This window comes from Enhydra lutris, unplaced genomic scaffold (assembly GCF_002288905.1).
Source record: "Enhydra lutris kenyoni isolate GAN:26980312 unplaced genomic scaffold, ASM228890v2 scaffoldscaffold73, whole genome shotgun sequence".
In the NCBI taxonomy this organism is placed as follows: domain Eukaryota; kingdom Metazoa; phylum Chordata; class Mammalia; order Carnivora; family Mustelidae; genus Enhydra; species Enhydra lutris.
Genome location: NW_019154157.1, coordinates 1,890,705 through 1,918,055, shown reverse-complemented (window position 1 = coordinate 1,918,055; position 27,351 = coordinate 1,890,705). Strand labels below are relative to the sequence as shown.

The following is a 27,351-nucleotide window of genomic DNA, read 5'->3' as shown; positions in this document are numbered from 1 at the left end:
TGTCATCTTCAACCACCTCCCCACCCCACAATGAGATTAAAAGCAACACAGAACTACGTCAGGTAGCAACACTGTATCCTCGATTGCCAGGCCCCACGGATCCTTCTCTAAGGCCCAAAGCTGGACCACTACACAAAACCGGTTCAAGGGACTAGTGTTCAGGACTCCGAGGCCTTGGTATAAGATGGTGAAGTACCTGCAGGATGTTCTTAGGGACAGGCTGGCCTGGAATCTCAGCAGGGGACATCAAATGGTTTTCAAGGTTTCGCTAAAAAAGTCAAAGGAAAACTGGTTTTAACCTTCTTACACACTTAACTCACACGTTCATTGGGGACCACAAGAAAGCATTAAAAACTCCCCAGGGAGTTGGCACTTAAGCGGAATGATATCTAAGGCACAGAAAACTAACTTAGATCCACTTGCTCAACTTGCTCATTACATGGTCCCAAAGATCTGGACATGGAAAGAATCTTCACATGTATATGCAAAGTCCACTCAGAGACTCTCAGATGGTGTTTCCTCCCTGTGGTAACCCTAGTGCATTTAACTGTTTCTAACACTGTGACCAAAATAAGGGAGAAAGAATATGGTGAAATACAGGAGCACTTTGTAAGAAGCCGTAATTTATAGATTTTAATTATCAAGGCAACCTTTGCTACCCATTATCTTTGAAACAAGATTTACAGATCACAGATCAGTAGTTTTAAAAAACCTAGTAAACAACAGGAAAGTTTGGCTGGAATTGTTATATTTCAGAGTTTCACATTTCAGGAAATTTTAACTTTATTTTTAAACAAGCTGTTCCAAAATGGCTCTCATATACAAGGCAAAATTCAGACCCTCCACTCTTTGTTCTTTCAGTGAAGCAGCAGTTATTCCTCCTGCACTTCAGGACATTCTTGTGCCCATTTAGCTTTGCCTGAAGTGCTTTCTCTGGTACAGCTTCCCTCTACTAGGTGAAGCTGCAGAGGTGGGACAAGAGCCCAAAGATAGCCCAGTCTTTTATTGTTGGTTTCGGAATTGGGACTGCTTTTTTTTTTTTTTTTTTTTTTAAAGAGGCTCTGTATCTAGCGTGGAGCCCAACTCCAGGCTTGAACTCAGGACTCTGAGATCAAGAGTCAGATGCTCAAACAACTGAGCCATCCAGGCGTCCCTAACTGTAGATGCTTTTAGTAAGAGATCTTGAGAGTCATTTAATTCCATCTAACAAAAATGGGCAACTTTACACTACACATGTGGCTTACTATATTTGGAAGACAGAGCCTCTATAATCAGTTTGAAATGGAGTTTAGATTGAAGCTAAAAGATGGCGGCAGATCAGAAGTAGTATACATCACACATACAGCCATAGTAACTGAAGACTTGATTTTGGAATAGACCATAACTTGACAACATGCAAATTAAGCAATATTTTGGGATAATATCTGGTGTGCTTATTACATTACTTTCCTTGTTGATTTCTTTCCTAGGTTAGTGTTACTTTTTGTGTAGCAACTTGAATTATATTATCCATCCCTTTACACAGGTGTCTGAGCCTCCCTCCCTTGTCCAGATATATTTCAGAGCTCCGAAACCTCAACATCAAACCAGTTACCTTCATACAACACAGGGTCAACTACATCAATATCAAGCCCTAGCCTCATATCTGAAACAAAATGTTCAAAACATCAGGTAAACTACTGAATCCCCCTGCTCCCACTTTTTACTCATTCACACTAAAAGAAACTACTTACAAGACTGAGTGCTTATACATAGCTTGGGTCCAATCACCAAGACCCAAATGAATAGGAAGAAAGGACAGTTTGCAATCTTTTAATCTAGTCCTCATTCGAAAAGATGTATATCTAATAATTCATTGTATGGAAATAACTCTTAAGTAATTTATTATGACAGCGGTTTAAGAGAAACATTCCCCTATAATTGGCATGGTGTGGTCAGATTCAAAGAAATAAGTCTGCCTGAGATGCCTCCTTTCAGAGGTAGAGTCAGTCCTGGCGATAAGGCCAGGAATAACGGCACCTCTGTTGGAATCTACTGCCAGCTTCTGGTCAGATAAAAAAACACCAGTTTCCTTCCCTTGGTACAAGGCACAGTGAATCATGAAAAACTACTGATATCATGACCAACTTGTAGTTCCCAGAAAAGATGATGTCAGGAGAAAACAAGAGGCAAAATTCAATTAAATAAATTTGCTGCAACTGAGCAACAAGAAGAAATCTGTTTATGTTTTTATTATTCAGGTTTGTCAGGCATCCTGTATCACCTTTATTATCAAGGGATAGCAATACTGACACAGAGGTCATGGCGGAGAGCCACCGCTAATGTGTTATGACAAAGACCAGTATGTGCTACGCACCTGCATTTACTGACCTACAGTCACGACACGCACAACCCAAATTCATGCCCCAAAATGTTTTTACGAGTCACAGCTTTTTCTATTTAGTAAGTTGACAGAATGCAATGGTCTTGAAAAATCCATCTTGGACGTTTTACAAATGATATGTACAACAGCCAACTGCCCAATCAAGAAAGCAGGTAATTCCAGGTATACAGGGGTGATTAAAATATGTGAAAAGAAAGACTCTACTATAAAAAAATGGTGAGTTATTTTCGCTTAAGTAGCTGAATAAACAAAAAACCTCTGGAGTGCATCCAAAAAATATTTTTTCCAACCCCCCCCTTTCTTTTTTAGCAGTCACTTAAAGTTATATCCAAATCTTTTAATCGTTACACTGTCACCCATAAAACATACAGATTAGCCACAAGCCTTCTTTTTCTAGTAACAAATAGCACAGTGATAATTAAAGAACACACAAAAGCATCAAGGACCAAATGACTATTAAAGAACTTCCAACTTACTCAGAATACCATTTTTAAAGTCCATTTATTATAGTGGGAAATGGAATAGAAAGGGAAAAGGAGAAAAGGCTGGGGATTGTGCCAAATACTTACGCTAACTTTGGGCTGAGAAGGCAAAGTCCCACTTGCCTTCATGGTGCTCACTAGTTTGTTGAATGCGGTCATATCTCCATCTTTCTTGAGCTGTCGATTACTGGTTACAGCATTCAGGGTCTCCTCTAAGTGTTCTGCCATGAAGGGAGTCGAATTCTTCACTGGCTGGTCAACCTTCAAGCCCTTGAGCCCCGCTTCTACCTCTTCCACTGACAGCACAACTCCTGAATGCGCTGAAAGATTCAGAAAATCCAGATCAAGCCAAGCCAGGGTATATGTGTTGGGAATGCTCTTTGGCAACCATGATGGTCAATGTGAAAATAATTTATTTCACAGTTGAACTGAGGTCAGAAAAGGTTGATACCAAAACCAAACAAACTGAAGACTCTTAAAATCATGGTTGCTCAGTGGAAGTAAGGCCATAATTATGTACTTAGGAAGAGGGCATAAAACTAAGGTCTATGTTGAGGGTGCATAACCTAAACAAGAACATGGCAGACTGAGGCAAAGGTGTGAGAAGCTGCCAACGTATCCCCAGGAGGACTACAGCATTAACTGGAGTATAATGATCAAGCTCCAGGTAAGGAGGAGGACTTGGAGGAAAAGCCCATGAACCACCAACTAATAGCTTCTCAAGGAGGTGGTACTGTTTGATAAAAATTTTTGAAATACGTTAAATAAAAACCACTCGCTATTTGACTTTTGATGAAACAGCAGTATGTTAGAACCAACTGCCCTAAGACTGAAATCCACACTTTTTCAATGCATAAAGGAGACTCTAATAAACACTTACAGCTCTCCTTGAGCTTTTCTTTATTTGCAGAAAGACTGGAAAGAAGAGGTTTTAAATCCACTTTGGCTTTCTGTAGCATTTCTAAAATATCCACTTTATTTTCAGCATGGTCTTCCAGTGGGATAGGAGCAAAATAATTCCCCGAGTTTTGCCCAGGAGAGAGGATGGCTTGTTCCAGACCTAATATTGCAAGTAAATATATTCATTAATTAACTGGTCCCAATAAAGCACAGAAACAGATCTTCAACAGTTATTAAAAGGGCACAAATTGAAGTTTTTTTTGTTTTGTTTTGTTTTGTTTTTTTTAAGTACCCAGAGACTCTTTAACCCTACTGTACCCTAACGAAGACAGAATGAACCATGTCAGAGAAGGCTCAAAACCACATTCAAAGTCAGAATCTGAAGCCATTTTACCTGCTAGTCTCTCCAGTTCTTCATGTGGTGTTGACCCAAGACTGCTGGATCGGCTTCCTGACCGGCTTGGGTTAGAGAACCACCTACTGAACCTACTGGCGGAAACTGACCCTTCTCCCAAAACATCTTCTATCATCTAAAAAGAAAGACAAGGAGCTAAAATAATGGTTTCTAGGTGAAAAGAACAACAAGGTTCAAATTTTTAGAAAAGTTCACTTACTTTGAAACTTCCTTTGATGCTGCTGACCTGAAGGTAAATACCCTCAGAATTTATGATTTTCAACATCTTTAATTTTTCTTCCCCTCCAGAGTCATCTCTGAGTAACCCAAAGGTAGGCATTACTGACCATGTACTTTCTGATCATACAATGAAAAACCTCTGTGTCACAGAATATGTTTTCTATCCTTTGCCTCTGTAGAAAATTCATGATCTACTTAATAATCTCAGAGGACACAGTTTCAAAATCAAAATCAGCACCACAGTAAAGCATTCCATTGCCAAGCTGCTGGGTGCCCTTCAACTAAATATCAAGTATGGAGAGATGATGAAAGAAAGCCCTTGCTTCAAACTCCCAACTTTTTGTTTCTTTTATGAAGATCATAAAATTCAATGGTCATAATTTCAGAAGCTAAGAAGTAGAGCTTGTAGAGATCATAATTCCAGTCCAAGTTTACAAAGTGTCAGAAAGTAAAAGATGAACTTTTAATGGATCTCTAGTATGTTTGAACTTAATAGGGAGTTTGCAGGTTTTGTTTTCTTTGAAATTCAGCCGCAGTAGTTTTCAGTTAACAAGAATAATTGATGTGCTACAATCAGATATAATTTCTCAACACTGTTTCGTAACAGTAATTTCCATTATCAATCCTTAAAAACTAGATTGACACATTAAAAAAAATTTAATTCTATTCTATCCTAAGTCCAGTTAAATATCCAAACTGGTTTTTATGCAGTGTTTTTACCCATATTTAGAAAAGACAAGGTAAAGCAAATGTCAATCCAAAAAATGAGGCACATCTTGAAAGGCATAAACTTTCATTTCTATACCAATGATAAAGCAAAAACAGGTTTTCCCCCAAACTAGCATGAGGATGGCAAAGCAGGACACTGTTTTATCTAAAGACAGGAACCCACCATTTCCAGTCAAAATTCAGTGACAACAGGTTAGATTTCTTATTTTATTCTCATCTAGAAGAATCTTCTCATAATGTACCCAAACTAAGCCATGAAATACTTCTCTTGAGCACAAGAATGAGAGATTTTAATTCATGATGCTAAGTTATTATTTGTGGTACTTCTGTTTTCTGGAGTATTATTCAGTTTCAATCACTCACTTGTAGACCAGCGGACTTTGCCATAATTAGAATAGAAGAGAAGCATGTAAGAAGTAAATGTTTCATTGTAGAAAATTGAGAATTGTACCTCAAATATAAAGGATATAATATAAGGGATAAAATATAAGGTATATCCTTAGGGATAAATAGGAATTATTTTAAAACTAAAAGCTATAGCCATTAAAAAGGTTTTAATGTTGAAAAGAATGTGAAATTTTACAAGTAGCCAAAAATCTCTTCGCATTTTAATCCTCTTATTTCCTCTGATCATAGTGTATCCGAAAATAGAAGATACACAAGAGCAACATGAAAAAGCAAAGGACATGAATATAAAGTATCTGGACATCTTTTAAAGCCATGACAGTAAGAAACTCATTTCCATATTTTGATCAGTGACCAACTTTCTGTTAGAGCTGTTTTATTACAGCTACAACATAAAAAGTAGAAAAAAAGTTACTCTTACACAAATTTACTAGAAATGTCAATTTCAAGAAACTAAAGTATTTTAAGCCCAAAAGGAATCCTAAGAGGATTTATCTAGTCAGTCATTTTTACCACACAGCAAGCAGGGACGATCTAACAGCAGTGAGATTTCCTGAACCTTGGTACAGGAAATGGAGAGGTGGTACAGGCTGCTCTAACTTCTTGGTCAAGACATCCTCTGCTACCTTCTTGTCAGTCATCAGCTGGTCAAGATTAGCCTATGGACTGTAATCTGGCATGTTTAAACTGTTACTCCTGCATTTTTAACAACATTTAAAAAAAAGATTTAATTTATTTATTTGACAGAGACAGACAGAGCAAGAGAGGAAACACAAGCAGGGGGAGTGGGGGAGGGAGAAGCAGGTTTTCCACAGAGCAAGGAGCCCGACGTTAGGCTTGATCCCAGGACCCTTGGGATCACAACCCAAGCTGAAGGTAAGTGTTTAACGACTGAGCCACCCAGGCGCCCCTTTTAATAACATTTTAAGGTAACTTATGACTGTTAGTCTGGCTCTTCAAACAAGGTCATTTAGACAAGTCATATCTTAAGATTCATATTATTCTGATTATCAGACACTGTAAAATATTTTCTCTTTATAAAAAATATTTTCTCTTTGACAATTACTAGGTTCTACTGATCAATGCTCTTCTTCTAGTACTTTCCACTTTTATGGAAATTTCTATCATTTTGAATTTTTTCACTCCAGTATGATTTTTGGGATTTGTAACAAAGATATACATTTTCTTCTGAGTACACTTTTGATTATAACACTAAGGTTCTTCTATGTCATGGTCCTTGTTCATCACTCTAGAGAGTTTACTATTTCTACTCCGAATTCCTTTTTCTTCATTCAACATAAGTAAGCACCTATTATGTGTCATGCGCTGTAGTAAGACTTCTATCATATCTAAAATAAACTTATTTTTAATTATTTAACTGAAATTACTTGCACATGTGATCCAAATTTTCAGTTTGAGTAGATTTTTTCATGACTTTCAATTTCCAATGTGTTGTAATGGCAGTAAATATAGCCTACAAATATAGGTATAATTCTGTTTTTATCTATTAATACTTAACACTGGTGGAGCTTACTGAGTGCCATGTACTATTTCAAGCACTTTTTTATAACATTTCTCAGTTGACACTCAAATCCTACATAGTTCTTATTTTTCCTAATTGGTCATTTATTGAGCATAATATTAGAATTACATGGCACAATCAGGGCATTTGTTTTTAACTGATCCCAGTTTTGTTTTTAAGTAAACATATTATATACACCTTAATGAGCAGGACCTTTATGAAAAACATGGAGAACTCCTAGCCTAGTAGCAACTACTGCTCAGCTTTAGCCAAATTTTGATTGAGGGTGAGGGCCGAAAGATAAGATATCGTGAAGCTCCCACAGTGCCTTTTATGCTTCAGAGGCAGTATAGTTGTGGGGCATTAAAAACAAAGACCCTTAACTGAAACTGCTAGGAGTCAAAGTTCCGTGTCTACCACTTACTGGATGTGTGACTTTGGGCAAGTTACTTCAGCCTCTGTGCTTGTTTCCTCATCTGTAAAATGGAAATAGTAGTAATCTAATTTACAAGGGTTTATGAGCATTAGATGATTTACTATATGTGAAGGCTAAAACAATCAGCACTCTAATGAATGTTACCTGTAAGTAAAAGTTTAGTTTTGAACTCTTCTGTGCAAGCGCATGGGTTAAGTTTCATAGGTATTCACATTTGGAGTCAAGAATAGGCCTATAAATTTTGACCTTTTGTGGTGAAAACTTTTACAGTAAGATTTCCACCTAAGGGGGGAAAGAAAAAGCGACTAATGTCCCCTTAAAAGCTAAGAATTTTCCACCAAGGAAATTAAGCTCCTGTCTGAATGCCACGCTTCTGCTCAGTGAGCCGAAGGACTACTGCCGACTAGCTGATTGGAAGCGAGGTGTCTGACTGGAGACTTACAGCTACAACTGCTGCTAGAACTTAAGGAACAGAACCAGCCACACAGTTGCCAGTTGATTTAGAGCCACACTCCACAAGCTCCCGAAGGGCGCTCTAGACAAGTGTGCTCTTGGACCACATGGAGAGAAGTTCAGAAAGTCAAAGTAAATGTTTAGATACTTTTATAGCAATAGAGCACTGCTGTGACTTTTGTACTTTATACGAAAGCATGGTCCTCATGGACTGGAAATACAACTTGACCCCCATCATGGAGAACTTCAGAAGTGCTGCTCTAGAACTCACCTGCAACCCTGTACCTATCAGTGCTATGCAGTGTCTGCTTGCCTACTCTGGGTGGCCATCTTCTGGTGACAGGGGCTGCACATGACAAAGGTTCTCCTTTGTCACGCACAGTTCTCTCTACTCATGCAATAATCAAGCAAGGAGCCGCTACAGTTACGAAGTAGAGTCATTTAAATTCCATGAACCACCAATTTTAAAGGACAGGTTGAATGTATTTGCTGTATTTGGTGCTATAAATGAGATGTCTAGATCATACAGATGCTTTTGGGCAAATGTGGGTTTTGGTTTTAAGAGAGAGAGAGGTCGGGGAGGGGCAGAGGGTGAGAGAATCTTAAGCATGTTCCATGCCCAGCATGAAGCCCGATTCAGGGCTCAATCTCACAACCCTGAGATCATGACCTGAGCCAAAATCAAGAGTCAGATGCTTAACCAACGGAGCCACCAGGTACTCCAAATGTTTTTTAGGATTCTGTTTCATCATGGAGTGCCTTGGTGGCTCCACTAGTTAAGCATCCGCCTTCAGCTCAGGTCATGATCCCAGTGTCCTGGGATGGAGCCCTGTATCGGGCTCCCTGCTCAGCGGAGAGTCTGCTTTTTCCCTTTCTCTCTCCGTCTGCCCCTCCCCCTCCTTGTGCTTACTCTAGCTCTCTCTCAAACAAAATCTTTTTTTTTTTTTTTTAATACTTTATTTCTTTGAGAAAGCTAGTGAGAGACAGCATGAGCAGGAAGGAGGGGGAGAAGCAGAATCCCCATCAAGCAGGGAGCCCGATGTGGAGCTTGATCCCAGGACACTGGGATCACGACCAGAACTGAAGGCAGACACCTACCAACTGAACCATCCAGGCACCCCTCAAATAAAATTTTTTAAAAAATTGTTTCATCGTGATTCTATGCACTCTTTCAATAACCACAGAAGAAACTCGTTTCTGTGTGCACAGGTCCGAGTTCTATCTTTTATCCAACTTGTGAAGCTACAGTAATCCCTGAAGGACCAAAGACGACAGGAGCAAGGGCTGGTAGCAAGTGAAGATTTGGGATGTCTTACTGCTTCTACTTTGAAAATCAAGAAAGACTGGACCTCAACAGTTTAACAGCAACACTGATAATATTTCAAGGTGCTTTTCACCAGGTTTTCAGAACCATCACACCACAAAGTTACCAACTAACTAGTCAACCTTATGCAAGGATACACATCAGCATGATGCTAATCACCAGTTATAAAAATCTACCTCCACAGCAAGTCTATAACGAACACTTAACTATTTAAAAATAAAAGCAGACAATGTTCTTAACATCTGAAGAATTCTTAGTCTAATGCTGCCAGCCTAGAAAAAGAGGGTAACTGGTACAGAATTCTCACTTGGTCATTTCCACTAGGCCTCTCAAAACAAAGCCATGAAAACTCAAATAATATTTACGAATAAAAGCCTAAATCCCCCAAACATCTAGCAAAACAATACTTTAAAAAGAGTATCCTAAATATTCAGGTCAAATTTAACCATACAGTTGCTCCATCTCGTTTATAAGTGTGCTGCTGCACTCACCGAAGCCAAGCCTGGCACCTTATCAAGGTTAAAGAACTCATTAAAGTCAAATTCTCCTGGGGACTGCTCAGGCAAGACGGCGTCCCTTGGCACTTCCTGATCAGCAGCAGGCTCCTGTGCGAGGATGACCTCCACCTCATCCTCTTCGGCCACTCCTCCATTGCATTCGACTATGCCTGAAAGCAAAACCAGGACAAAAAATGATCTGATCAAGTGAACCGCTCTAGGCTTAATCTGTGGCCTCAGCCATCAGCACACGTGCAAAAGAGCCACAGATAACTTTAAAGGCAAATCTCGTGTGCTGAGACAGCATCTGCAACAGTAAAACCATTCCTTTCCTATGGGAGCTAGGGAAGAAAAAAGCCTTACTCACAAGCCAGAACACCAACACAATGCAGGAAGGATGATGGTCACTCCGCCACCCATTCTTCAGGTTTTTTTTTTTAAGGATACTTTTTGCAAGTCTCTTACTGCTTAAAAATGGAACCACATTAATTTGGCTCTGCCTTCATCCAGGTATCTGCACCATCACTTTAAGTCAGAGTTTGGCAATCTAAGATGTTCCTGTGAACCTAGCGTGAGGGCAATTTTCACATGCCTACAGGTTGGCTGTAACTCATCCTTCAAGGTGAAGCTCAAATGTTATCTCTTCTGGGAAGCCTGACCTGCCTACCCATTTTTACCATGCCCAGAAACATCAATCACTGCCTTCTCTGTAACCCTTGTGTTGTCTCTCAGAGTACTTATCACACCGTCTAGTGAGATAATTGTCTAGGGAGACTGAGCTCTCTGAAGAGAGGTAACCTGCTTTACTCAGTTCTGTCTTACTCTGTGGTGCCAGGTAAATTTAAAACTAAGTATTGTTCAGCTGTTGTTAGGGTGTGAAGGCAGGATCTAAGTGAAGCTACCAAGTGTTAACATTTAAGGAATCTAATACCTTCGAAAAGGCAAAATCCTTAGGAGAAAAAATTTTTTTTTCTTTTAAGTAAGTAAGTAAGACATTCAACTTTTTTATCTGAAGAACAGGACACCCAAAGGCCTAGCCTGCAAAATCACCTAGTAAGAGCTGCTTATAGTTTCAAGATCTATGGCAGACAGAAGTCCTCCTGGGGGTGGGGGGTGGGGGGTGGGGGGGGAAGAAGCCACCTCCTGGGCCCATCCCTTCTTAAAAGTCCCCAATAGTTACTTCAGTCTCGTTATTAATCAGACCAAGAGACACTAAACGCGATCAGCTGCTTTCATTCTAGTAATGCTTCAGAAGCTAGCCAGCAAAGCAGGGAACTCCAACTGAAGGATTAAGTGGTTTCCTGACCCAAAGTCTCAATCCCAGCCAAGTGGCAGAAGCTTCAACCTAAGATGGCCACCAATGCTGTTCCACACCAAGCCGTGTGTATCAAGGTGGCACCGCTCCTCCATAGGGGTGACTACCACAGGACTACCCCGAGCTCTCAGAGGGCCTAGAGCAATCAGTGAGACAGAAAGTTAGTGAGCCATGGGCAAGGCAATCAGCAGTCTCTCCAGTGGGTTGACACATACTTCCTGCCAAACAGAAGCAAATACTGTTCCTCCCAGACTGACATTTAAACTAAAATGACTGCTTTGGTAGAGGTATTGCCCTCACTCTACAAAGAAAGGGAGCCCTAGAAAAATGACCAACTCAACAGCCTAATCAATGCACAGACTAGAGCAGTGCTTCTCCCTGACCCATTTTACCCAGCAGAACCTGCCTGCCCCTCAGGACTGACCAGTGACATTTTGCTGCAGTTTTGGCTCCCAACTTAAGGATGAAAAGTAGAAACAAGAGTCTGTACTTGGCTCATACATTAACAAAAGAAACTTTAATACTTCTCCTACCCCTTTTATTTTGTGTCAATATGGCAATATCTCTTAACAGATAAATAGCTTTTGCAGGCAGCAGGAGTGTCTCATGCAATTTTATGCCATTGTCAAGCTCTCTTGAAAGCAGATGGGGTCAACTGAGAGTGGGTATGAGTGGGCAGAAATGTGCACCAGCAGACAAACACAACTGGCCATTTATTATGACAGACTCAAAAGGTAAAGACTTCGGAAAGAGAACTAGGGGGATGTTTTATCACATTCAGAAGGACCATATACCTTCATTAGAGAGGGTGCAATTTAAATTTTTTTTTTTTTTTTTTTTTTTTTTTTTTTTTTGAGAGAGAGCACATGTGAGCTATGCAGGGAAGGGCAGAGGAAGAAAGAGAATCTTAAGCAGGCTCCATGCCCCAGCATGGAGCCCAAAACGGGGTTCGATCTCACAACCCTGAGATCATGCCTAAGCCAAAACCAAGAGTTGGATGCTAAACTGACTGAGCCACTCAGCCACTCCTAAAATGTTCTTTTCTATCAATGGAGGGTTTTGTCCATCTCTAACTTCTACATTTTTTTCAGGTTACAGGTGTAATGCATATTCAAACTGTTCCAATTATTACCATTTACATATCACTTAGGACTGGGCCCTGTTTAGAACAACTGCTCATTACACATCAGTCTTAAAATCAAACAGGCAAGGAATAGACTTGTCTTGCTCACTGCTACATTCCCAGCACTATGAGGCCTGCAGAGAAGAGCTATATAAAATAATTCTGTGGAGGGATGCCTGGGTGGCTCAGCACGTTAAGCATCGACTCTGATTTTCGCTCAGGTCACAATCTTGGGGTTGTGACACTGAGACCTGAGTCAGGTTCCGTGTTCAGTGGGGACCCTGCCTGAGTTTCTGTCTCTTACTCTGCCCCTCACCACCCTCCCCCAACTCTCTCTAAACAAACAAAAAATCATGGAAAGCTAGAGTACAGATATAAACATGGACTAAAAGGTACTCACCATCCCTCCCCTCCTTTCATTCTTGCAGCCAAGATGAAATTACGGGGTACCTGTTGATCCTAAATACAGTAGCTAGGACGGCCTAGGGACCTTCAGCAATTAACTTTTGTTTGTTTGTTTGTTTAAGATTTTATTTATTTGAGAGAGAGAGATCGAGCAAGAGAGGAAGCACAAACAGAGGGAATGGGAGAGGGAGAGGCAGGCTTCCCACTGAGCCTGGAGCCAAACTCGGGGCTCAATCTCACATCCCCAAGATCATGACCTGAGCCAAAGGCAGACATTTAATGACTGAGCCACCCAGGCATCCCTGAAATTAACTACTGGGATGAGTGAGCTAGGACCCCTGGATTCCACTCAAGGGGCTGCCATGAAATCCATGTGACAGGGTCTTGGGTTGTTCTTTCTTTCCAGACCTGTCTCTCTTTGTATTTTTAAGGTAAGGAGGTGACACTCACTCCATCTGGCTCATACATTTGTTGACACAAGAACGGGTAAAATTCAGATTGTACCAGTTAAGAAAAACACGTGTTTTTCACCAGAAGCCTTATCTTTATCTTATGTAAAAAGACCACACTTGGCTTTAGTGTGAGAATGACACAAGGGCATGTCTCAAAGACTATTTTAGAGCAACGTCTCCCAAGTTACCCATCAATTTCCTGCACCGCCCCAGGGAACAATGTGTAACAGCATAAAAATAATGATAATGTCTATTGTATTTAAAAGATATTACAAAAAAAGGGCAAGTGATTTCTCTCTACTTTCCCCTAAATAAATTCCACTAGCTTATTTTTTGTTGAGATTTATCTTAGCCTCAAAATATTAAGATGCCATTGATTAAACACGTATTAAGACAGATTTCTACTTTTGTTAACTAGTACCTGCCAAAAGGTGTTTTTCAATTAAACCTGAAAGCTGAAGAGAACTAGAACTTATTCAAGAAGTGCCCACAAGAGGCTGAGCTCTGATTTCCTCTGATTACACATCTGTTCTTTAATGCTAAAAGTAACACTTAAAGTTACGGAGTAAGCAGTGTCTTCACCTTATAAAGAAACAGACCCACCTCAAGAGTTTTATCAAAGATTATCCCTTCGTAAACAGCAGCCCCAATACTTAAACCCAGGCTAGCCTGCCTGGCTCTTCACCACCAATTCTCAGGATCATCAGCCCAGGACTGGCCATCTTGGAGCCAGGCTACTGCCCTGAAAATAACTAATGAACCCCCAACCCTACACCAGGCAATCTCACATTAGCTCTGGCTTCTTCAGTTTAGCAAAGGAGATACCTCACCTCATCTCACAGCTGAGTCTGGGAGAAGCTAAGTCATAAACAACTCCTGTAGGAAGGTCTAACCATGGTGACGAAGGTGGGCTCTGAAGCACAAAAGGACTTGTTCAACTCCCAACTTCACTACTTACTTCGTCAGTGTCCACAGAGAAGTCCCTCAGCCTCCTGCTCTCCATTCACTCATCCATAAAAGCCCCGACCTCATAGGGCTGTTAGAAGTGGGATTATACACACAAAATGCTTACCACTATGCAGAGTGCTCAAAAAGAAGACTCCTTCACTATTTCTACTATGTTTCTTATCTCTAGGGAACCCTTTTGTGTACACAGTGCTCCTACAGGGTAATGTGAGACTTCTGCTTAGCTCCGCGGGCAGAACAAGTTGAGGATAGAGTATGATATACACCTAGGAATTCACACTGAGGAAGCAGTTTCAAAATCTGGCTGCAATGTTAGAAACTTGCAACTGGTACATCTCATATTAGAACAGTTAGCTTCCCTCTCAAAGTCTTTGCTTACCTTCCTTCATGGAGGCTGTCCGTCGCCTCGTTCTTTTTCTCCCCTTGTGATCTTCTTCTAGTATCTTATCATCAAAGCCAGTCAGCTCAATGGTCTCAGACTGACTTGTGGGTCCAGCTGAGAACCATTCTGGTTCTTCTTCTGTGTAGGAATCATTTCTTCTTCGCTCACCAAAGACGCGCTTACTATCCCCAAACTCCCTCTGGAAAAATACACAATGCAAGATAAAAAAATAAGGTTCTAGTTAAGGCATTTCTACCTCAGTTAAGGTCCTGATGAATTAAGTAGTGCTCAACACAATGAAGATATGATGCTGCAGACTTGAAGTCCCTCCCCGCCCCCCAGCACACACTCTGCTCTTCTCTATCTGAAGAATGGGCTATGTTCATCCAGCATCTCAAAATAACCTGGTATAAATGAAGAGCATATCATGTCCCTAAGTACACGAAGGGCCAAAGGATCTAGAAGACAAACCCTAAATCGCTTGTCCTTATAGTCCCTCTCTCGATCTCGGTCTCTCAAGTCCCGCAGGTCCTTATCACTAAGGCGGTGATCCTTCTCAAAGGTCCGAGCAGATATTATCCTCCCACTGCCAATCCTCCGTCCGCCAAGCAGGCGAAGCCCATCACTGTCTTTTTCCAGTGGGCTTCCTGAGTGCCGGGAACTAACAGCAGCCGTCACGTGGCAGCCCCCTCCAAAGCTTCGTCTCTGTGGGCTGAGAACAACATCTAAGTCATCTTCTTTCACACGCTCCCGTGGATCTGGAAAGACGCCAGAAAAAGAAAGGTTAGCAAACCGGCAGGATATTCTTCCTTTCTCAGTGGTTATGTCCACAACTAGTGGTGGTGAGGGTATTGAAAAAAAGAGTCACGGGACGCCTGAGTGGCTCAGCTGGTTAAGTGGCTGCCTTCAGCTCAGGTCATGATCTTGGGGTCCTGGGATTGAGTCCTGCATCGGGCTCCTTGCTCAACAGAGAGCCTGCTCTCCCTCTGCCTGCTATGTCTGCTGCTCCCCTTGCTTGTGCTCTGACAAATACATAAAATCTTAAAAAAAAAAAAAAAAAAAGGGAAGAGTCACCACTGAAACAGCTACAGAGTGACATGAACATTACATATTTAAATAAGACTGACTCTTTTGCTCTTTCTCCTTGGAGCAATAAATGTATTTCATAATCAACGATTTTCCATGATCAGTCTCCATAACCCCTTATTATTTTTTTTAAGATTTTTATTTATTTGACAGAGAGATGATGAGAGAGGAACAGAATCGGGGGAGTGGGAGAGGGAGAAGCAGGCTTCCTGCCATGCGGGGAGGCTGATGCGGGACTCGATCCCAGGACCCTGGGATCATGACCTGAGCCAGAGGCAGACGCCTAACTGTGCTGCAAAACAGGTTGGCAGTTTCTCAAAATGTGGAACATACATTTACTATAGGACTCAGCCATTCTACTCTTAGGTATTTACTCAAGAGAAAAGAAAGCGTATGCCTATATAGAAACTTGTACCTGAATATTCACAGTAGTTTTACTTAATAGTCAGAAACTAGAAACAACCCAAATGTCCATCAACAGATAAATGGATAAACTGTGGCAAATTCATTCAATGGACTACTAATAGGCAATAAAAAGGGACTATTTATACACGCAACATCACGACTGAATCTTAAAACTATTCAAAGTGAGAGAAGCTACCCAAAGAGTGCACACTATAAGATTCCATTTATACTGAATTCTAGAAAATGTAAACTAATCTGTAGTGACAGAAAACAAATCAGTGCTTGGTGGGGGGTGGTGGGGGGAATGGGAGAGTATGAGGAAGGACTCAGAGGTACCAGGAACTTTGGGGGGTAATGGAAATGCTTGTTACTTTGACCATGGTAATGGGTTCACAGGTGTATACACCTGCCAAAACATCAAATGGTACACTTTACGTGCAGTCTATTCTTTGTCAATTATATCTCGATAAAGAGCTGAGGAAACCAAACATGTCACCACACAAAAATTCTTCCTAGAAAAACCAGAAAACTGAAGTCCAAGTGAGAAAAAGTTCCTTTAATCTTCTCACCAGGAACAGTACCTAAAACGTATGTACTTTTCCAGAATTTCCATGGGGTGTCTCCATGTTTTCTAAAAACAAGACATAGTATAGACAAGTTTCCAATTTACAGCTGAACAATTTAATACTCCTACCTATAGACGTACCAAAGTTTATGTGACCCATTTCTACCCCTGGACATTTAGGCTGCTTACTAGTTTTTGTCATTTAATACAGTTTCTGTGTAATCTTTAATGATTCTCCTAAAATAAATTTTCTGTTCGAGGGACATTACTGCACTAAGTGTACTGTAAGCTGTGTAGAGGGATCTCATATCTCAAACTAGAGTCACCCCTATCTTCTTTGCCAAGTGCCAAATTTGTTTTATGATGGGTTTTCACTTATCTCAAAAGAAGTCCCTCTTGCAACAAGTTCCTTGACTAGCTTCTCCACTGCCAGCTCTCTACTTCACTCCTCAATCTCTTATTGCATTTAAAGAGTAAAGGTATAGAGAACCAAAAGCCAAACTATATCCAAACCCTGGATTCAGACCATAATCCACTATTAAGAATTGCCAGAACCAATTTATACCTGAGGACTACTTTCATATAGCAGACTAAGTATAAGTGGATTTCCAGCACTGTTTTATGCTCACTACCATTCTGCCCATCACATCTCACTCAGTTATGCCGAATGATGAAGGGCAGCAGTACTTTTAATTCCAAAAGCACACAGTCTAATGCAGCTACTTGCCACTGCTATATAGGAAAGCTGATTTTTCTCTGCTAATCAGATAAGCCCAGTTAATAAATCAGCTTCCTGAAAATGACATTTTTCCCTGAATGCATAAAACTCTCAGCTAAGAAACCAGCAGCAAACAAATTTGTTGCTCCAAAATCGGTGCCCTGGCTTCTACCCACTCACCTACTATCCTGCGCACAAGGGAAGGCCGGTCTGGATCCAACTCTTTCTTCAGACTTTCCACTGGTGAATTCCGCCCTGAAGCTGGATAGAGAGAGGCATGCCACTTTTCTGGGTCCCAAACGCCATCACTACGAGTCAAAGGGTACACACAGTTAGCACTTGAACCTGCGGACCACATATGTGGTCTAAATTCTAAATTTCTTCAGGTGGTAAGTTATGAAAACCCCTTTCCAATATAAAACTCCATGGTTGGGGGCGCCTGGGTGGCTCAGTGGGTTAGGCCGCTGCCTTCGGCTCAGGTCATGATCTCAGGGTCCTGGGATCGAGCCCCGCATCGGGCTCTCTGCTCAGCAGGGAGCCTGCTTCCCCCCACTCTCTCTCTGCCTGCCTCTCTGCCTGCTTGTGATCTCTGTCTGTCAAATAAATAAATAAAATCTTTAAAAAAAAAAAAACAAAAAAACTCCATGGTTGCCATCAGAATGGTTAGCTCTTTTAACGGGTGGTCCCTGACTTACTATGGTTCAACTCAAGAGGGTTCTACTTGGTGGCAGTGCATATTTAATAGAAACTGTGCTTCAAACTGTAGAAGTCTGATCATTGCCCAGGCTAGCTATGTGTGACATAATGACCTCCTGAGATGCTGTGCAGCGGCAGTGAGCACAGCCACAGCTCCCGGTCGGCCAGTGTGAACACAAGCATAAACCACACCATTCTGTGTTTTACTTTCAATACAGCATTCAATAGGTTATAAGATATTCAATACTATATTATATAATAGGCTTCGTGGTAGCTGATTTTGCCCAACTATAGGCGAGTAGAAGTGTTCTGAACACTTTAACATAGCTAGGCTAAGCTAAGATGTTCAGCAGGCCAGATGTTTTATATGCATTTTCGACTAACAGTATTTTCAACTTACGATGGGTTTATTGGAACATACCCCACTGTACACTCAGGAAGATCTGTATTAATTCAGTAATATTTTGTTGTCTTTGTTTTTGTTTTTCATAGAGCACCAACAGTCACTTGAAAACCAGTGGTCTGGGGCACCTGGGAGGCTCAGTGGGTTAAAGCCTCTGCCTTCAGCTCAGGTCATGATCCCAGGGTCCTGGGATTGAGCCCTGCATTGGGCTCTCTGCTCAGCTGGGAGCCTGTGTCCCCCTCTCTATCTGCCTGCCTCATTGCCTACTTGTGATCTCTGTCAAATAAATAAATAAAATCTTAAAAAAAAAAAAAAAAGGAAACCAGTGGTCTGTTATAAATGAAACATCAGACACACACCTTGTGGTGCATGGGGATTACAGTAACCATGCTGTCCTACACAAAGAAGATGCTCCATAAATACTTAAGTTTACTGAAGGAGTAAAACACCCATTTGACTGAAGATCAGTATATGGCAGAGAAAAAGCTCTCACTTGAAGTAGTTCTTGGAATGCCTGGTATGTACTTTTCTAGAATTTTGATGCATACTGTTTCAGTTTTTCTCCACAGGCAGGACAGAAAGCTCTTAAGAACATAAAATGTGTGATCTGGGTTCTAGTTTGATACTCCCTCTCTATTGATAAGGTGGTAGAGTGTGCAGAGCAGGAGCTCTAGAGTCCAACGATCTGGGACAGAATTCTAGTTTTGCCATTACCACTAGGGACATCCTGGGTAAGTTAATAAGCTATGCCCTTTACTCTTCTTTTGAAAGGACTTCCCAACCCCTAGATCAGACCAGACTGTGCTAAACACGAGTAGCAGGGTACTCTGCACTTGTCCTTTACTGCCTGTAATGGTGGCAATGATAAACTCCAGAGTACCTCACTGTATCCTTCCACTGACCAATGCTCCATTAAGGCAGTATCTGATAGCACCTGACATAGAATTTGCCACACAGCAGCAGGTACCAACTAAGCATTTCTTGAATAAGTGAGTCAACCTGTCAATCTCAAACTCCTCACACTAAAGAAGATATTACCTATCTTCTGGTGTTGTTGTGAGGATTACCTGGAATTTAAGAATCAAATAAGTTTTAATTCTGAGAAGAGAAATACCAGGATGGGAAGGTCTTTTCTCTTTCTCTTTATTTTTATTATTATTATTAGCACATTTCCAGGTCAGAATAAAAGTATGTGTACCCTCATAATTTTATGCCAAGAACAGTTGTTTTTTTTTTTTTTTTTTTTAAGATTTTATTTCTTTATTTGACAGAGAGAGAGATCACAAGTAGGTAGAGCAGCAGGCAGAGAGAGAGGGAAGCAGGGTTCCCACTGAGCAGAGAGCCCAATACAGGGCTTGATCCCAGGACCTTGGGATCATGACCTGAGCCAAAGGCAGAGGCTTAACCCACTGAGCCACCCAGGTGCCCCATACCAAGAATAGTTTTAACAAGAAAATTCAACTTGAGGCATAAAAAAGATTGACAGCTTTAATGAAAAACAAAAAACAGCTTATCTGAGACCTATTAAAAAAATCCTAACCAACTAGAACAGCCATTGTTCGAGTACCACCTTCATCAGGGGAAAGTGGTGAGGAATTGAGACTTAGCAACATTCTGAAGAGTAGACATACAAATAAAAATAGTATGTCCTATTCAACCAATTAAACATAATACACTTTGTACATTAAAACTGAGGGCCATATGAACCATCTACCTTGATATTTAAGAAGTGACCTTAAAGTCCTAAAGTGGCCATAATGAGTGCAATGCAGGGTTATTACAAAGATTTTCAGACCATAATTTAGCTCTAGTCTTCTCAGACCAAAGCCTTCTACCTTTTAGGAAGGAGCCCAAGATGCAAGAGGGCTAACCTAAACAGCTGAATGGTTTTTCTGGCTGGGGGCAAGGAGCGAGGTGGACCAGTACTGCAAGGGTCAGAGTCCTCCTGACCAGCTTCCTCAGGGCAGGCCCTTGAAGGACCCTCAAAGCACAGTGCAAAAACAACCACCAACAGCAAAAGCCCTGGAGAGGACTCCTGTGTTCAAATCTTAATCCTGCTTTCCGACTATGTGCCTCTGACCAAGTCATTTTCTAACTTTAGTTTCATCATTAGTTCTTTGAAAGGGAATTGGTTTAGTAGTCCTTAGTCCCATGAAGCTCAACTCTGAATAGTTTAAAGCTAATTAATAATAAAACTGATGAAGACAATGCAGTAAGATGTTACATCGCCCACAGTTTATCTGTGATGTATATGAGCAGAAGCCCAACTTCATTACCCTTAAAATCTCCCCACTCACCATTTTACCAAAAAAACTCTAAAACAATTCTTAAATTACCAAGTTTGGTGTAACAAGAAGTTGACTAGAGGGAGCACACCCCTCCCCCTGCCCCCATACCTGTCATATTTTTCTGAGAGGCATGATGGCCTTTGTTTGGAATGAGGGCGTTCTTTTATATCCAAGAGTTCCTCCTAGAAAGAGAAACCAAATGGTGATTTTTGAATATTTCTCATACCATGTATTTTCAACTTATATTTGTTCTCAGTAATGATCAGCTGGGAGCTGACTGGAGTGCCTATCTTATGGATGTCACACAGTTATTTATTTACACCTGGGCTTATTCCAGAAAGGACTGGAGTTAGCTCATCTTACAAGAAGAAGCTCAAGCAGAATTGGCAAATAACTTCATAGTGATCAGTTTCTTGCTAAAAAGACAATTCTCTCACAAACTGCCATTCAAAAATATAGTTGGAGTCTACAACACTGAATGCTTATCAAGGTATGGAAGCTTCAGGCTTAAATAAAACCTCCAGTTAATTAATATTCTTAAATGCATTCGATTTACAAGCAGATAGATTTTGTCATGTAAAGTTGCAAGAAAACAAAGCATGAAAACATCCATTTACCATTTCTCTGATTTGCCTGTTAACATTTTCTCCCATTTAATTTAGCATTTGGGCTCTCTATACCTTTTTTTTTTTTTTTTTTAAACCACAGAAGAGTAAATTGCATACTCATGGTCCTTAACCCTCAATACTTCAGTGTTTATTTCCCAAGAATAAGGATATTCTTTCACAGTCTCTTATCCAGTTCCATGAGAGAATGAAGCCCTACAGAAAATAATTTAAGTGACTAGTTTTCCATTCTTCCACAGACTGTATTTGGCCAGTATCACTGTAGATGCATAAAAGAGAACCAAACCCATTACATGTAACAGATGCCTTAGGGCATAAGGGCTTACCTTCTACAAAACCTGGTTGAGAAGGGCTGCCCGTTTTATACAATCAGTTGTCAATAATACTTTTATTTAACAATCCCTCCCAGATTCCAATTTGTCAACTAACCCAAAATGTCCTTTATATTGTTTTAGCCTCCAAAGCAGGATACAGTCTAGCATCAGATATTGACTGTCATATTTCTTTGGGACATTTCTACAACTGGAACATCACTATAACATCTTCTTTTAGGACATGGACATTTCTAAAGAATACAGCCTACTTTCCCTCGCCCCCAAAAGAACATTATTCATTTGAGGTTTATCTAATGTTTCCTTGTGATTACACTGAGGCTAAGCATCCATGGAAGAGAATACTAACATTAGAAATGTTGTGTCCATCTCAGACCATCACCTGTAGATACTGTGATGTCCATCTGCCCCTTAGTAGTGATCCTGATTTTGATCACCTGGTCAAGGTCAAGGTATTCTCCAGTTTTTCTACAGTTCAGTTACTACTCTCCCACTTAAAACTAGTGTGCAGTTTGCGAGAAGACTGCACATATCCTGGTCTTCATCAAAATTTCCCCCTGAACTTAGCATCTATTGATGAATCTTGCCCAAACCAATTCTGATTTCCCAACTCTAGGCCTCTGTCCATATCTACCAGTCAGCAGGTGGCATTTCATTGGGAGGGAAAACACAAACCATCCCTCTTCCCCCATGTATTTACCTATTATTGGCATGGACTCATAGATTCCTAGTTTTTCCAATGGTTTAGAATTCATTCATGTCCTTAATTATTTGGGGCTTTTTGGGAGCCTCCTCAAGCTGGTTCCTGTGTCTTCTGACATGCCCCATCATTTTTTAAAAAGCACTTCCTCACTTTGTTTTATCTTGTACCCATCCCAGCCCTTGTGTCAGTCACCTAACTCAGAGAAATCTGAGTTCCTTTAAGTGAGGAATGGTATCAGAACCCAAGGTCTGGGAATTAGATATCCTCACCAGCTTCTCAGTCCTTTCGCCAGAGCTAGGTAGTAAGTGCAATTACACATGCACACGTATACCATGCACATATGTGTTAACATACACACATCTGCTTGTACACATGCAGAGACACAAAAAAACCATTGCCTTCTTGTCATTTACATTCCAACATTTTCTTAACAAAGTAAGAAAGGCAATTCCCAACCTTTCACTGCATAAAATGCTACAACTGCCTTGCATAAAACTATATACATACCACTGTGCATGACCTCAGTAATACCCCCATCTCAGGCCTCATAATAGAATGCCTGCTGCTTCTCTGATCACTGCTTCCCATATCCTGGGGTAAACATGGAGGAATAGATTTACTCTCTCAGCCTATAAGGAATCATTGCACACAAGCATGCCATGAGTTCACTCAGTGTCTTTAGACACTTGAATCATCTAAATATTTTCTTCATGATAGCAAAATGCCCTAGGACCAGATGACATTTTGGTTTTAAAACCAGCATATCAATCATTTGATCATCTGTCTCTTTGATAGAGAGAGTGAACGAGCAAGTGTGTGCAAGAGCACAAGCAGGTAGAATGGGAGGGAGAGGGAGAAGCAAGGCCCCCACTGAGCAGATGATCCCAGAATGCTGGGATCATGATCTGAACCAAAGGCAAACACTTAACTGACTGAGCCACCCAGGCACCCCTATCATTTGCATCTTCTTAGGATTTATTAATGTCTTTTTAATTGGGAAAAAATACCTAGAAAAACCTAGAAGGCTGAGATAAACAAAATTCCAAATAAAAGAAAATGTCTAAAAACTGCCCAAAATTCTGAAAAAAAAAAAAAAAAAAAAAAAAAAAAAAAACTGTCAAAGCAATGACTTACAACCCAGAAATCACCAGTAAAGACTGGAGTCCAGGGAGATCATTAGGACACTGTCAGTGATGCAGGGTGCATTCAGTGGTGGGTGAAGGGTGGGTGGACCAACAGTAGTTATGATGATAGTAAACATCACAGTACAGAAATCCTGAGGACAGGAAGGCTTAAAACATATTCCAGTAGAAACAGGAAGGACCTTATAATATAGGAAATACTTATACTACAGGAAAAAAATGCTGCAAAGCAATTGTCTGCTATTAGAAGAAACCCACAGATTATTTCTATTTCTTTACCACCCTCAAATCCAAACATTAAACTAAGAACCCTAGTACACTATTAAACCAAGAGAAACATATCTTATACTTAAATATGTATACTCTCAATATACTAAAGTTTCTATGTAATAAGGCTTTATTTGAAACTTTTTACTGCCAAAGATAATAGGGAGCCCAGGTGATAGGTGTTTTCTCTTACTACCACACCTGTTGGCTGAATCTAATGATTTTACTTATTTATTTAGGAGTCAACTGGAAGAGATTAACATTTTAACTTACCCACAAAACATGCAGGAGGACCAAAAGTTCTATTTGTGGGGATCAAAAAAATGTTTTCACCAAGGTAACAATCTTACAAAAAGGGAAATGGGGAGATTAAGGAAATATGATGATTCTAATTAATGTGGAATCCCAAATGGGATTCTGGAACAGAAAAAGGACATTAGATAAAGAAAGGAAGGACAGATGAATAAAGTATGGATTTTAGTTAATAACAATGTATTAACATTGCTAATTGTAACAAATATACCATACTAACATATTAACAGGGAGAACTCTATGATCCCAATTTTTCTACTAATCTCACACTATCCTAAAAAATAAAATTTACTTCTACTTCATACCATATACAAAAATAACTCAAAACGTATCAAAGACCTAGTCATAAGAGTTGTAACTATAAAACTCTTAAGAAGAAAATGCAGGTGTAAAAAGTTCATGACCACAGATTAAGCAATGTTTCTTAGCTGGGACATGGAAAAAGCATAAACAACCAAAGGAAAAAAGCAGGTATGTTGGACTTTAGGAACTTTTGAGCTTCAAATGACTATCAAAGTGAAAAGGCAATCCACAGAACAAGAAAAAATATTTATAAATCATGCATCTGGTAAGGGTCTAGTGTCCAGAATATGGACAGAATGTGTATAATTCAACAACAAAAAGACACCCAACGACCCAACTTACAAATAGGTAAAAGGTTTCAAGAGATTTTTCTCCAAAGAAGATACACAAATGGCCAACAAGCACATAAAGAATGCTCAAAATCATTAGTCATTAAGGAAATGCAAGTCAAAACCACAGTGAGATGCCACTTCACAGGTACTAGGATGGCTATTAAAAAAGGGAAAATAACCAGTGGCAAGGACATGGAGAAACTGAAACCCTCGTGCATTGCTGATGGGAATGTAAAACGGTACAGCTGCTGTGGAAAAACAGTGGCAGTTTCTCAAAAAGTTAAGCATGGTTACTCTATGACCCAGCAATTCCATGCCCAGGTATTTATCAAAAGAAACTGAAAAGATTATATCCACACAAAAACTTGTACACAAATGCTCAGAGCAGCATTATCCACAAAAGCAAAAAAATGGACACAACCCCATATGCCCATCAACTGATGAACAGAAAAAATGTGGTAAGCCCATACAATGAATCCATTTTTATTTGGCAACAAAAAGGAATAAAGTATTGAAACATGCTATAACACAGACCTTGAAAAGATTAAAAGAAGCCAGACCAGGGGCGCCTGGGTGGCTCAGTGGGTTAAGGCCTCTGCCTTCGGCTCGGGTCGTGATCCCAGGGTCCTGGGATCGAGCCCCGCATCGGGCTCGAGCCCCGCATCTGGCTCGCTGCTCAGCAGGGAGCCTGCTTCCTTCTCTCTCTCTGCCTGCCTCTCTGCCTACTTGTGATCTGTCAAATAAATAAATAAAATCTCTTAAAAAAAAAAAAAAAAAAGAAGCCAGACCAAAAAAGCCACATACAGTATGATTCTGTTTACATCCAACGTCTAGAATAGGTAAATCCATGGAGTCAAAAAGAGTAGATTAATGCTTGCCAGGGACTGGGGAAAGAGGATAATGGAGAGACTACTAATGGGTACAGAGTTTCTGTATGGGGTGATGAAAATATTCAAGAATTAGGTAATAGTGATGGTTATACAACTTCGTGAATTTACTGAAAACCACTGAATGGTACACTTTCAAAGGGATGAATTTTATTATGTGAATTATATCTCAATAAAAATTATTTTTAATAAATCAAACTAAGGTGTTGTTACCAGAGATTAATACTTTAATTTCTTTTCTTACAGACTTACTGCCCTAATCACAGACTGATAAATGCCAACAACCCTCAGATACGAGAGTTGCTTAGGTTGGTAAAAATGTTTTAACTTTCCCTCCCATATTATTCCAGTTGACTTTACTCTGCCTGGCTTATATGAGGTGTGAATAAACACTCTGGCAACCGACTACACAACCTGATGGGGCTCCAAGAGCACAGGCAGAGCAAAGAGCCAGTTATTACACTGGCATTAACTATGTCAGCCGCACAAACGGGGCTGCTGACCAAGCGGCTAAGACATAGCTCACCTGTCTAGAGAGGATGAAGAGCTATTTTCTTTGGTAGTAGGTTGTTAACTGGGAAATCAAAACAACGGTTCTTGGATAGTAAAAGCTGCTGGCCATAACTTCAAACATCTAGTAAAATTATACTGTTCTTGAAAGCAGGGCTTCTTAAACCAATTTCATGGCTCCAAGGAAACCATATGCAAAACCGTGCATTTCTGCGATTCCTGCAGTTGAGTATTCATACCTTCAAAAGATCTCCAATGGACCCCAAAGAAGTTAAGAAGTAGCACTTTAAATGGATGTTTCTGAAAATGTGGTCCAAAGTCCACCTGGATGTTTAGGGACAACGAGAGGCCCTCTTCATGGGGTTTAAAGAGTTAAATCTGTTACCTTCCACCAATGTCTTTTAAGTTGCAAAAGATAGTATTCCAGCCTACAAGGTCCCCCACATAAGTGGGGAGGGGAGAAACTATGAGCTAAGTCAATACAAAAATTGCTCTCTTCATAGCTGTCCCGAAAACATTTCCTGTGTGCCAGGCTTAGTATCTAGCCATACGCAGATGACTCCTGGCCCTGGCCCCATGGCTCTCCAGTCTCTCAAGAGAAGTGTTCTTGAACTTGCCATCTCATCAAGGGCCCTTAAGAATAATATTCCTGAAAAGGCACCCTTTTGGGGTATTTTCAAAGAAAATCTTCAACTTTGGCTAAAGGCAAAATACTTGGAAAGTGCCTACTCTAAGCTGGGAATACTCTCTCCGTATGATTATTACAGGAGGAAATAGGAGAGTACCCTTTTGCAGAGTCCTAAGAGGCCACAGGAACTTACTAATTATAAACAAATTCACTACAATCACCATCTGGACAGGAAGAGTTAATATCTGAAAACATTTTTGCACAGGTTTTAAAACCTGAGTAAGCAAGAAATAAGCCACTAATGGCCCAAGAGCCATACAGCCAAAATAGTATAAACACATTTTCTTAGTTTTAGCAGCCTTCCTCAAAGAAAATTTGTCAAGCTTCCCAAAACAATCTATTTGGGAATTACTAATATGAATACCCACTTATGGTGATCAGTTTTGAAGGAGAAAGCAAATAAATGTGAATATAAGCCCAAAACAACAGTGGTTAAAACCCACATCCAGTTTCTTGTTGCAGAAATCCCATGTAGAAGCAGCTATGCATTTTGATGACATTCTGACATTACAAACAAATTTCACAGAAGTCCCTTACATAAGATGAAAAGGAAATATTCTTTACCTTTATAAGCTAAATTTAATTCTTAAGAGTAAAAAACACAACTTTTAAAAAACTAACATATATATTTTGCAAAAAGCCCAGAGTTTTATTTCATTGTTAGTGGTCAAAAGACTCTA

At 40.3% G+C, this 27,351-nt stretch overlaps 1 protein-coding gene across 3 annotated transcripts in view; it reads right to left on the bottom strand.

Annotated features, from left to right (window-relative positions):
- Nucleotides 1-27,351, bottom strand: part of LOC111159999 (eukaryotic translation initiation factor 4E nuclear import factor 1) — a 45,709-nt gene that overhangs the window by 11,813 nt on the left and 6,545 nt on the right. For all 3 annotated transcript variants that reach the window (XM_022522739.1, XM_022522738.1, XM_022522740.1), the window contains 9 exons: nt 20,678-20,751; nt 17,363-17,490; nt 14,880-15,166; nt 14,406-14,607; nt 9,760-9,935; nt 4,160-4,295; nt 3,746-3,925; nt 2,953-3,185; nt 197-268 (listed from right to left, as the gene is read on the bottom strand). In XM_022522739.1, the coding sequence (XP_022378447.1) occupies nt 197-268; nt 2,953-3,185; nt 3,746-3,925; nt 4,160-4,295; nt 9,760-9,935; nt 14,406-14,607; nt 14,880-15,166; nt 17,363-17,490; nt 20,678-20,751 (1,488 nt within the window). The remainder of the gene's footprint in view (nt 1-196; nt 269-2,952; nt 3,186-3,745; nt 3,926-4,159; nt 4,296-9,759; nt 9,936-14,405; nt 14,608-14,879; nt 15,167-17,362; nt 17,491-20,677; nt 20,752-27,351) is intronic.